The sequence below is a fragment of the Talpa occidentalis genome, unplaced genomic scaffold (genome assembly GCF_014898055.3).
Source record: "Talpa occidentalis isolate TD23 unplaced genomic scaffold, MPIMG_talOcc4v2.1 talOcc4.4, whole genome shotgun sequence".
Lineage (NCBI taxonomy): Eukaryota > Metazoa > Chordata > Mammalia > Eulipotyphla > Talpidae > Talpa > Talpa occidentalis.
Genome location: NW_023604295.1, coordinates 46,581,645 through 46,594,414, shown reverse-complemented (window position 1 = coordinate 46,594,414; position 12,770 = coordinate 46,581,645). Strand labels below are relative to the sequence as shown.

Below are 12,770 nucleotides of genomic sequence, written 5' to 3'. Positions count from 1 at the left end.
TGTACCCAGTGCTTGTATAAATCAATCAATAAATCTTGTATAAATAAATAAATCTTTAAAAAAAATCCGTTTCACCTGAGATGCAGGTTAATTTACCGTAAAACAATATTCTGGGATGTGTTTTAAAATATTCAAAAAAGGGTGCCTATACTACATCACCTTCAATAGATTTAATGCCCAGGGCTCGGTGGATCAAGAGCTACTGATCACCCTGACCACCCTAATGCTGATGCCAGCATGGCTAGAGCTCACACTGTGCCAAGGCACCACGTTCATGAGCATGTATTCCTCAGCATGCAGAACAAGCCCTGCGGGTAAAGGCTATCTGAACTGAAAACCCCAACTATTCTAGAATGTTCTGAGATTGCCTAGGGATTTCTGAGTCTGTGGCGTCTTCTGTAATCACTACTGAATTGGAGCAGCAGGCTTCCCCCAGTGTTGACCCTGAGTGAGGAGCAGGAGCTCGAGGCACCGTCTCTGCAGTGGAGTGCGCGGTGAGGGTGTCGCTACCCCTCTCCTCACGCCCTGCTACTTCCTCTCCTCACGCACGCCTTGCCTTTCTTTGCCTTTCCTTTCACTTCTTTCTGCTCCTCCTCCCTTTCCGCTCCCTGCTTGCTCCTCACGCCCCTCCCTCTGCTCTTCCCCTTCAAGGCAACCTGGGCCGCGCCTCAGCCCACCCCTTCCTTAGCCTCACCCCGCCCCTTTCCACTCAGCCCCGCCCCTTCCGCCTATAGCCCCGCCCCTAAGTCCCGCCCCTAGCGTTTGTTACCATAGCTACAGTGCACAGCGCTGCTAGGCCGGTGCAGTTGTTTCTCTACTAGCCTAAGGGAGAAGAGCCGACACCATGGAGCAAGTAGTGACCGTCGAGACCCAGGACCTGCCACAGTGGCCTCAAGCTCCGAGCGCGGAGAGGCCGGCCCCCTCGGGCAACGTGTCTTCCAGTCGACCTTATGATTTTCTGTACGGTAAGGGAGACCCCAGAGTTCCCTCACAAGTTGTCCACCCCTGGACCAGGTGACTTTGGAGAGTGTGGACCTCGCCAGGGGCGTGGTGAACAAAAGAAAGGCCTCAGGAGCTACCCCTTGCTCGCGGTTGGGGCAGGTGAAGGGTGGGTGGCAGCGCGCCATGCAGGTGGTAGGGCACTGGTGGTAGGGCACTGGTAGCGCTCCTCCGAAGCCTCAGGTGAGCCCTGCGTCTCTGAGAGCCACCTGCGCGGGGCCACCTTACTCTTCGCCACTCTTTTATCCTGATTATTTTCACAGCCCTAGAGATCTTCCTGAAATCTACTTCAGGCCTTTTGGTGTCCAGGAAAGTATGCAATGATGCAGACTTGGGAGATTCACTCAACATTCCCACGTTCAAACTGTATAAAATGCCCAGCCAGGATGACCTTCCTGCCCCCATTCTCTGAGCAAGTCCAAATTTGGCATCCAAGGTAAAGAAGTGCCATTTTATCCCATCTTTTGTTTTAGTTTATTTTTTATTTTAACTTATATCCATCAAAACATGGCATAAAAACTAGGTCCAATGGGTCCTTCAGTGACAGTAAAGCCCAGTTTATTTTAAAACTTTGTCCATTTATGTTCTATCTTTTCTTGTTCTATACATTTTTCTAGCCTTCTCAGCACCTAGTCCAGTATTGGTACAGATGCTAGTGCTTCATAAGTACTTATTGAACTTAATTATAATCAATTAAACATACTTTTTTTTTTCCAATTTTGCCCTCAGTCATCCTAGGCTCTTCACTTGAACCTTGCATTGCTTTCAACCACATCATGTCTCCTCTGGAATGCTTTCTTCTCCTTTGGGTGGAAATCTATAGGTTACCCATCTACTGGTATAGGGCCTATATATTCATTGCTTACCTATTGTGGATAGTGGTTTTCTAAAGTCACTTTCGGTTTTAGCTTATAAAATGAATCTAGTAAATTCCTATAATCATATCACTATGTTTCAAAGGTAATTTGGGAATGGTGATAAATATCTTCAGTAAAGACAGGCAAAGAATTTATTAAACTGGATGATTTTTTAAAATTTTTTTTATTTTTATATTCCCCATACAATTGCAACCCCGATTTTGACCCCAATCCCTCCTTCCCCCCCCCCAAAGAGTGTCTCTTGTTCATAGTTGTTTGTTGATTTTGATTTTTTTCTTTCTTATAGTTATTCTTTTTCCTGGTCCCTTATTTAAGTTTTCTAGATTGCTGCTATGAGTGAGACCATCCGGTATTTTTCTTTTTCTTTCTGGCTTATTTCGCTGAGCATGATCCCTTCTAGCTCCATCCATGTTGCTGCAAATTGCATGTGTTTATCTTTTTTTGAATGCTGAGTAATAGTCCATGGTGTATATGTACCACATCTTCTTGCTCCAGTCATCTATTTTGGGGCATTTGGGTTGTTTCCAAAGCTTAGCTGTTGTAAACAGTGCTGCTATAAACATAGGGGTGCAGGTGTTCTTTGGAATTGATGTTTCTGTGTCCTTTGGGTAAATACCTAGGAGTGGAATTGCTGGATCCTATGGAAGCTCTATCTTTAGTAGGTTGAGGAATCTCCACACAGCTCTCCATAGTGGTTGGACCAGTTTGCACTCCCACCAGCAGTGCAGGAGAGTTTCTTTCTCTCCACATCCTCGCCAACATTTGTTGTTGCTATTTTTTTTAATACGTGCCATTCTCACTGGTGTGAAATGGTATCTCATTGTAGTTTTGATTTGCATTTCCCTGATTACGTGATGTTGAACATTTTTTCAGATGCCTGTTGGCCATTTGTATTTCCTCTTCAGAGAAGTTTCTTTTTAGCTCTTCTGCCCATTTTATGACTGGATTATTTTCTTTGTTTTTGTTGAGTCTCATCAGCTCTTTGCAGATTTTTGTGATCAGTCCTTTATTATTAGTGTTGGGTGCAAAAATGTTCTCCCAGTCGGTGGGGCTTCTCTTTGTTTTGGTTATTGTCTCTTTTGCTGTGCAGAAGCTCTTTAATTTGATGTAGTCCCAGCTGTTGATCTTTGCCTTCACTATCACTGCTTTGGGTGATGTGTTTGTAAAGATGTCTTTGAGGTGCATGTCATGTAGTGTTTCACCTATATTTCCTTCGATATATTTTATGGTTTCAGGTCTTATGTCTAGTTCTTTTTTTTTTTTTTTTAAGATTTATTTATTTATTTATTTATACAAGCACTGGGTACAGTCAGAAGCACGGGAGGGTGAGAGAATTCACCAGAGCCAGAGTGGGGAGCAGAGCAGGCAGAAGGACCGGAGTACACTGCTAAGGGGAGCAGCGGGCGGCCGGAGAGGTCTGCGCGCCATGCGGGACTCTCCTCCAGTGGCCGGGGAGCAGCCGGGGATCGAACTGGCGCTGCAGAGTCTGCGGGCAGCTTCACAACCCAGCGCTCAACCTCTGCGCCACCGGGGATGCCCTTTTGTCTAGTTCTTTAATCCATTTTGAATTGGTTTTTGTGCATGGTGTGAGGTAGTAGTCAAGCTTCATTCTTTTGCATGTAGTGACCCAGTTTTCCCAGCACCATTTATTGAACAAACTTTCTTTGCTCCAGTGCATAGTCTTTGCTCCTTTGTCAAATATTAGTTGACCATAGATCTGTGGGTTTGTTTCTGGGTTTTCTATTCGGTTCCATTGGTCCATGTGTCTGTTCTGGTTCCAGTATTATGCAGTTTTGATTATTATGGCTTTGTAGTACAGTTTGAAATCTGGGAGAGTGATACCTCCATTCCCTTCATTTTTTTTTCAGGAGGGTTTTGGCTATTCGGGGTTTTTGGTGGCTCCATATGAATTTCATCAATATTTTTTCTAATTCTTTGAAGAATGACATTGAAATTTTAATTGGAATAGCATTGAATCTGTAAATTGCTTTTGGTAGGATGGCCATTTTGATAATATTAATTCTTCCAATCCATGAGCAAGGGATATCTTTCCATTTCTTTGTGTCTACTTCTATTTCTTTTAATAGTGTTTTACAGTTTTCTTTGTATAGGTCCTTTACTTCTTTTGTTAGGTTTATTCCCAAGTATTTGATTTTTTTTGTTTCAATAATAAAAGGAATGGTTTTCTTGATTTCTTCTTCTTCAGATTTATTGTTTGTGTATAGGAAGGCTACTGACTTTTGCGTGTTGATTTTGTATCCTGCCACTTTACTAAACTGATTGATTAGTTTAATTAGTTTTTCTGTGTAGTTTTTGGGGTTCTCTATGTATATTATCATATCATCCGCAAATAGTGATAGTTTGACTTCTTCCTTGCCTATTTGGATTCCTTGTATGTCTCTATTGTCTTATTGCTCTGGCTAGGACTTAAACTGGATGATTTTTTATGACTGAAAGTATCTCTCTCTCTCTCTCTCTTTTGTTTTTTTTTTTTGTTTTGTTTTGTTTTGTTTTTGCAGAGGGATTACTAATGTCCCTTGCAAGGAACAAAAATCCACTTAGGTCAAATGAAATTGGATTGTTCAAGTAAAACAGTCTGTTTCACAGTTATTCATGAATAGGACACATAATACAGCTAGGACAGACTAAAACCAGAACAGGGAAGATCAGAGCTAAGGTGCCTCCTGCTGGCACATATTACAAAGACCTTCAACAGCAAGTATTGGAAAGGATATGTTAAAAAGGAACCTTACTATACTGTTGATGGGGGTGTAAACCAGTTCAACCATTATGGAAAGCAATCTGGATTTAGCTTAAAAAAAAAAAAAGGAAATACCATATGACATAGCAATTCCACTCCTGGGCATCTATCCAAAGAATATGAAACCATCAACATAAAACCCCATATCTTCCACAATGTTTATAGCAGCATTACTTACAATAGCTAGGTCATGGAAGTAGCCTAAATGCCCATTGATGGATGATTGGATTAAGAAGATGTGGTATATCCACACCATGGACTATTATATAACTATAAGAAAGGATGAAATGCAGACATTTTCAACAAAATGGAGAGAGTTTAAGAGAAATATGTGTAGCGAAGTAAGTCAGAATGATAAAAACAAACACCAGACATCTATATAGCTAATAATTCAATAATTTAAAACACTGTCAAAAAACCAGTGAGCATCAGTAAACATGCTGAGGCTCTGAAGTTAAGAGGGAGGAGGAGGAAAGGGTATAAGAGGATAAAAGATGGGCCTCCCCTGGTGGCACAGCAGTTGAGTGCTGGGCTGTGAAGCTGCCCACAGCCTCTGCAGCGCCAGTTCGATCCTCAGCCACTGGGCGAGGGTCCCACATGGCGCGACAGACCTCTCCTGCTGTGCCCGCTGAGCCCCTCAGCGGTGTTTTTCGTTAGTCTGCCTGTTCTGTTCCCCGCTCTGGCTCTGGTGAATTCTCTCACCCGCCCAAGCTTCTGACTGTACCCAGTGCTTGTATAAATAAATAAATAAACATTAAAAAAAAAACCAAAGGGGATATAGTGGTGGAATAGTGGTGCAGAAAAAAATTCTTAACACTTGATTATATGAACTATCTCAAAGTTGCAGTGCATACAGCTGAAGAGTTAAATTTTAGAATCAGAAAGCCAGGGTTTAATTCCCACCTCTATCACTGACTAGTTTAAGTCATCTGCACACTTTACCTAAATTCTTTGAAACGACTTTTCTTATCTGAAAAACAGACCAAGTGTGGAATTGTTGCACAGAATAAGTGAATTAGTACAGAGAAAAGTTTGAGACCTGGTTGTTTATTTAATGTTACCAATTATTTTTATATTTAAGGTCATGTATAAAAAAAAGAGATAAAAGAGATCAAGTATGTACCTGAAGGTTGCTTGTGAATTTAATGTCAAATTGGATGATTTTTAAGGGATGGTATAGTCAGTCATGAATAGTCTTTGTTATTTTATAACTATACCTACCAAGGACACACTTATAATAGCAGGACAATGTCTTGAACTTTGGAGAAATAACAGTCCCCTCATCAACAATCTTATAAACCTAAAGGCGAATACTGAAGATAGCTGATATTGTTTATCTCTTGTTAGAGAATAACATTTTGTTACCATGCTTACCAATTCTGGGGTACTATTAAGGTTTGTATCTTCCCTGTATACTGAATGTGATGTTATGCCCAAATTTATTGATTCTTTCACTTGTAAATGGGCATTGTGCATATATACATGGTGTTTCCCCTTGGAGTATTTCTTGAGCTACGCAGACCCAGAAGGTTTGTTTGTAGGAGACAAAAGAGTGTGTTAGGTCTCCTTTTCCATGCCAACTCTACAAGCTGACTTTGGAATACACAGAAAATAAATGCACTAACAGACTGTCCTTGGTGGTAGGGGAACAATGCTATGAATGCCTCAGAGATAAGCAGTGTTTACATTTTCTAATTTGTTGTTCAATTAAAAAATTCTATTGCTTTGTCATTATTTTCAGTCTTAGAATAGATATATTCTCTTTCTTATACTACCTTATTTATTTTTATAGATCCATTGTTTACTGTGTCAAGTGAGAAAGACCACAAAAAGGCAAATGTCCAAGTCACCCTGATTCAAAGCAAACTGGTAGGTCTAATACATCCATAGTGGAAAAGTTACTTCCTCCCTTGAACCCTAACCATGTTTGATCAGATTGACTCGTCACTACACCTCTACTAAATTTTATATTCTACAAAAACTATTTTGCGATGATTATTAGGGAGCATGACATCTGTATATTTATGACCCATAGTGTGGATTAGTTTTAATAGGACTAAAGGACTATAGGACTCATTAGAATCTAATTTAGTTCAGTGGGAAAAAGTAACATATGCCTGTGTTGAAAGAATTCAGGTAATACAAAAGCATATATAGTATGAAATAAATTCTATTCTTAGCTCCTTTCACATAATTAGCCAATGCCATTGGTTTCTTGGGTATCTTTCTAGAGAGAGTCCATGCACATACCAACAACCCTTCTTTCTATTCAGTATATACTGTTTTCTAACTTTTTAAAAAAAGTTTACAATATAAACTTTTATAAGTGAAATGCTTTAGAAAGTCTGATGGTATAAGTTTGTGCTTTTCCTCCCTGCCTCCTTTTCCTAACATTAGAAGAAAGTTCCCAGGTTCCGAACCATGTTCAGTAACTTGATCCATTATCCAAGATATTCTCTGTATTTGAGCAAGTCAGACCCTGTGCCACAATTTATCAGTCGGGAATGGAAGAGACCTGAGGAGAAACACAGAGAAGCTCTTCAGCAACTTGCTGCGTATGTGTTACGTACCTTCAGCTACTGAAAAAATCTCATGTTTCTAATGAATGTTTTTTCTTTTTAAAAAATTTGTATTTGGGCCTCCCTGGTGGTGCAAAGGGTTAAGACACAATCTATGGGGCTGTCCGCAGCTGCTGCAGCACGAGTTCGATCCCCGGCCAGGGAGTTACCCACATGTCGCAGCAGACCTCTCCTGGCTGGCCCGCTGCTCCCCTCAGCAGTGTATTTCATTCGGTCTGCCTGTTCTGCTCCCCACTCTGTCTCTGGTGAATCCTCTCACCCCCCCACACCTCTCGCCTGTGCCCCGGTTCTTGTATACATGAATAGATGGATCTTTAAAAAAAATTAAAAAATAATTTGTATTTATTTTTCTCTATTATTTTAAAAGGTACAATTGTGATCTTCTACTTAGGTAAATTGACCCCAAATTATCTCTCTTAACCCTTTTGAGTAACTCAAGCCTGATTCAGGAGCAGTGGTTATAGATTTATTGATTAGTAGATATTCTTTATTGGTTAGTAGACGTTCGCAAAGGTTGTATGTATGTATGTATGACAACTTGCCACCAAAGGAAGAGGTTGACTGAATTTGTTCATTGATCCATCTTAGAATTTGCAAGTCTATTTTTGGGGAGATTTTCAACATCAGAACCAAATCTTTTGAACACCTTCATCTTTTAATTATTTACATGCTCTATCTTGTATATTAAAAACGAATGCTACCATTCATTTCACTTTAGTGAGCATTTTTGTATGTGGGAATTCATAAATCTTAATTCCTATTTTTTGTTATCTAGTCTGAGATGTAGGTCAGATGCATGTTAGAAAAGACTTTGCTCTTATTCTAAGATGCCAATTATATCTCCTACTTTATAGGTGTAGAAATATTAAATAGAAATTATATTTGGAAATAATACTTCAGATTTGAATAATATTTTTCTGCTTTGTTTTAGAATTGACACCTGTTTTCAGATGCCTGCAGTGTATGAAGATCCTCAGGTTACTGGCAAGAATCGCTATAAATATTTTGAAAGGTAGAAAGTAATTATTAATGAATAGGAACCCTGATATTATTAGAGAGCCTCTTTATAAGAGTAATAACAGCTGTCATTTTTAAGTGCATGAAATATGCAAAGCACCATTTTAAGTGTTTTACATATGTATTATCAATTTTCATAATAGAAATGTAGGATAGGATATATTATCCTCATTTTTTTACCAGTAAAAATGCTGAGACGAGGAGATGAGAAGTAAATTGCTCAAGGTCACATAGCCAGTGACAGAGCCAGGATTCCAGCTAATTCCTCCTGATTTCAGAGGTATTAGATGAAAATAAGAATGCATATTTGAGAACAAAATAAAGTCATCAGACAAAGTGAGATACAGCAGAGATGCCATGACAGTCATGGGAAAATTTTAAAAGTGGACAAATAGGTGATATCTGCTCTCTTTGTGTTAGTGTTGCCAGAATCAACATGGTGAAAGGATTCACTTTGTTTCATTTGTGACTAATACTCATACAATAATAATATACTCAGATAAAATTAAAATAAGACAAGGATTTCCATATAGGTATTATCTGAATTAGAAAAATAGTCTTGCTACATATCTGCATAAGCTTCCTTGAGGAAGTAAATTTATAATCCACATTGTTATTATGAGCAACCTCCTTTTGGAAATTTTATGATCCTAACGTTTTTGCAGTAATGTTAAATTCTTAGTGTACTCAATTCTTAGACATTTTGGTGGGGGCTTTTAAACTTAAATTCTTGGGAATTTTAGAATGTCTCAGGGAACTTGAGAAGTTGCTGGGTGCTAAAGGCCAGCTAAAGCTCAAGCTTTCTAAGGTGTGGCTTGTTTACCATCTGCACAGAAAAATTGGAATGTTCATTAAAAATGCAGATTCATTGGCTCTACCTATATTTGATGAATTTTCCTCGGCTAGACCTGGAGATTTGTATTTAAAGAAGAATCTCCCCACTCCCAATGAGGATTACTCATAAATTGGATAATCAAGCTCACTGATTTTAAGGGAAAATGCTAGAGGTGAAGAAAGCTCAGACTGCACACAATTCAAAAGTCTCACACATTGTGTTTTCCTTTCTCCCCTAGGCCTCTCCTTCCATTTTATGAACAGATGCCATTCAGTATTGTTTTTTCAGAAACCAAGTAAGTAACCATTATTTTAAAACTTTTACCAGTTTATTTATTGTATGCTTCCAAATTTGTCTGCAGAAGATAGTTCTCTCAATTTTTTAACCTGTGGATCACAACCCATTAGAAGGTCATGGAATTTTCTAGTAGTTCATAAGCAACATTTAAAAAAATGAACTAGAATAGAAAATAATTGAAAGCATTAGACATATTGAGGGTAAGTTGCTTTTTACTTATAACTTTTCCTTTGGGTAGATATATACATATGTTCATATGTATATTGTAGGAATGATGTAAGATATACTCCTTTTAATGGTATGGTTTTCACTCAAAGATGATATAAATATTTTCCTATGTTTCTGTTAGTTCCTTATAGTTTTACTTTCACATTTAATATTTTAAAATATCTGGAGTGATTTTTTTGTGCAACACACGAGGTGACTTCTACATGATTAGTCAAGTGATCTCAGGGTTAATTATTGACTCATCTATTCAGAAAAAGGATTGGTTTTAAAAAAATCAGAAAACATCTCTTTTTCTTTTCTACTGTTTTTCTGAAGGGAAGCAGCTAAAATTGGGTGTGTAACAAAAATAGGGAAGAAAGAAACCAGGGAATGTAGCTATCCTGAACAGGTTCAGAAGCAATTGCCTGATACCTTAGGATGCCCCTTTTATAGCTCTGTGCCACAGGCCTTCCCAATTATACACAGAAAGATAGGCACTTTGGTGAGTAGACATATGTTTTTAATACTCCTTCAGTTTCTCAGCAGAAGTAAGAATAAGGTAATTTTCTCAAGATTATTGGGTATAATCCTGCCTACCAGATAACTAACTTTGTGCCTGTGAATTTTTGAAGGATAAGTGGACTTAGTGAAGCTCAAGGACTTATTTCTCCTTGATTGTATAGCATTATAAGTGATTATATCAGGTCTTAATTTTTTAAAATAATTTTTTTAGGGTTGCACCATATGCTTTTCTTCCTGCTCCTGCTCCGTACCCACCCATCCTTATGAAGTCCTCAGTGGGCACTCAGACTGATTATCGGGATGCTGAAGTTCAAACAGATCCGTATTCTCCAGAATATGTAATATGTCAGGACTCGATCCCTGAGCTCTTGACTCTGGCTACTCTTACTTGGGGTGAGTTGGTAATTCTCTTAAGCATTCGCAGATGACAGTCCTCATAACCATGTGTGCTACTTAGTTCCTGGAAATGACACACATGGAAACAACAGTGGTTTAAAATGTTGATATTTAAAATATCTTGCTCAGCAGAGCTACTTCATAGATTCATACTTGTTATAATACTTTTGTTCAAGGAGTGAGAGTTAGGCCCTTTTCACTAAGAGGGGGTTTATTGTGCTCCTGAAGCTGAAGTTTTATTTCAACTTAATTTCGTTCTTGTTTTGTTACACCTACCCTCTTGATTCCTACTTTACAACACAAACCAAAATCAGTCTCAGATATAAAATATTTTATACCTTTAAGCAATTATAATCCAAGTCTCTGTTCCCAGTATACCCATACCGATGCAAATTAGCACCGTTTTTTCCCAGAAAATATACTAAAGCAACAAGAACAACAAAACTCTCAGAAATTTCATTTTCAGTGTATCTGAGAGATTTATATATGTGCATGTGTATATATATGTATACATATATGTATATTTATAATCTGTAAACTTTGAAATTTTTATTTGTAGCAGTTGAGATTAGGTAGAAGCTAGTTGGGGACAAGTGAGGAAGTGTGTCTGTGAGGAAGGATCAGGAGAATCTCAGTGGGCTTGAGCAAAAAACATTTGGCAATATCCAGAAAAATTTTAAGTAGTTGTTAGCATATAAAAACACAGCTGATATTTGTATGTTGACTTTGTGTCTTGTGATTTTATTGATCTTTTACTAGATCTAAAAATTTTTTTTGTAAAATCTTTAGGGTTTTCTGTATAAAAGTTCATGTAATTTGTAAATAGTGGCAATTTCACTTCTTCCTGTCCAACTTGGATGCTTTTTATTTCTTTTTCTTGTCTAATTGCTCTGGCCAGGACTTTCAGTGATATGTTGAATAGAAGTGATAAGAGTAAGCATCCTTGTCTTGCTCCTGATCTTAGAGGTAAAGCTTTCAACTGTTTAGTATTCAGTATGATATTAACTTGTCAGTGTCATTCATTTTTTTCTTTCACAACTGTTTTTATTAGAGAGGAGTATAGTGTAGTGCATAAAACCACAAGGGTCAGATTGCATTGTTCAAATCCTGATTTCCACAGCTTATCAGCTGTGGCCTTCTGCAAGTAACTTTGATATTTCTTTTTATTTCACAATATACATTTATCAAATACAGAGTATTCCAAGCTGTCATTTTTCAGTAATCTCATAATGTTCTTCACAAACCTATTTTCATCTTATACACAACTAAAATGGTCCTCTGTCTGAATTATTAATAGGAAGCAGTACAGGGCACAGTTAACAGGCTGTGAGGCACATCTGAAGGATCTTTCCTAATATCATTTCATCTTCTCATAATGTTTGAATTTAAAAAGGACAGGAACTGAAAGGGAGTAGGTTATATAATGATAGGTGTATGAGTTTGTCAGTATATTTCTAACATGTTTTTTGCATCACCCTTCCTGCAGGTCGTGGTCTCCCTGCAGGACAAGCTGAAATAGAGATGATAGAACGAGCCCGGGAGAAGCGTGCTTGGGAAGCCACTCTTCCATCTCTGAGTGACACCTCCCAGTTTGAGAAAAGGAGGAAGATGATGGATGCAATGGAGAGGAAGGAATGGGCCTTCAGAGAGCAGGAAATTGAAAAGTAGGTTCTTAGTCACTTAGACAACTCATTTTATCTGTACAGTGTTTTCCCAAATGTATAGGTTTAAAGTAATCCTCAACCTGTAAGGACAAGAAATCGGATTTCTGGTTCCTTCAAAAACAAAAACTCCAAATTTTCTCACCAGTAGTACAAAAATGTATAATGCCCTCTTTGCATGTAAAGTTCAACATGGAACCCAGATTTGAACAATTTCTCAAGACATCTCTGACACTTCCCCTTTTCTGTAGTATCTAATCTAGACTGTCAGAATTCCACTGATTTCTGAAAAATGTCCCCTTCTTGTCATTTCCAGTGCCACTACCCCTGGGCCTTGGCCCTATTTATATCCTTCCAAAAGTTTCCTCACCAACCCCATCTCTAATCTTCCTGGTGCTGGATTCACAGTCAGGACACTTAAAAGTTCTATCTACAGTTAATGGGGGCATTTCCAAATTGTAGAATTCTTTAATCAACAGAGAACTCATAGCATCTAAATAACAATATGCTTCAGGGCCTCCCCAGTGGCGCAGCGGTTGAGCTCTGGGTTGCGAAGCTGCCCGCAGCCTCTGCAGTGCCTGTTCGATCCCCGGCTGCTCCCCGGCCACCGGAGGAGGG

General features: G+C 38.6%; 1 protein-coding gene across 2 annotated transcripts in view; it reads left to right on the top strand.

The window, feature by feature from the left end:
- The first annotated feature begins 761 nt into the window (after nt 1-761).
- CFAP91 (cilia and flagella associated protein 91) overlaps nt 762-12,770 on the top strand; it is a 40,772-nt gene continuing 28,763 nt past the window's right edge. Inside the window, exons 1-7 of one of the 2 annotated variants that reach the window (XM_037525490.2) lie at nt 762-965; nt 6,431-6,507; nt 7,036-7,193; nt 8,149-8,229; nt 9,308-9,364; nt 10,307-10,488; nt 11,978-12,155. In XM_037525490.2, the coding sequence (XP_037381387.1) occupies nt 845-965; nt 6,431-6,507; nt 7,036-7,193; nt 8,149-8,229; nt 9,308-9,364; nt 10,307-10,488; nt 11,978-12,155 (854 nt within the window). In that variant the 5' untranslated portion in view covers nt 762-844. Of the gene's footprint in view, nt 966-1,391; nt 1,436-6,430; nt 6,508-7,035; nt 7,194-8,148; nt 8,230-9,307; nt 9,365-10,306; nt 10,489-11,977; nt 12,156-12,770 lie in introns of those variants that run through there. The other variant, XM_054700538.1, reaches the window with a different exon arrangement.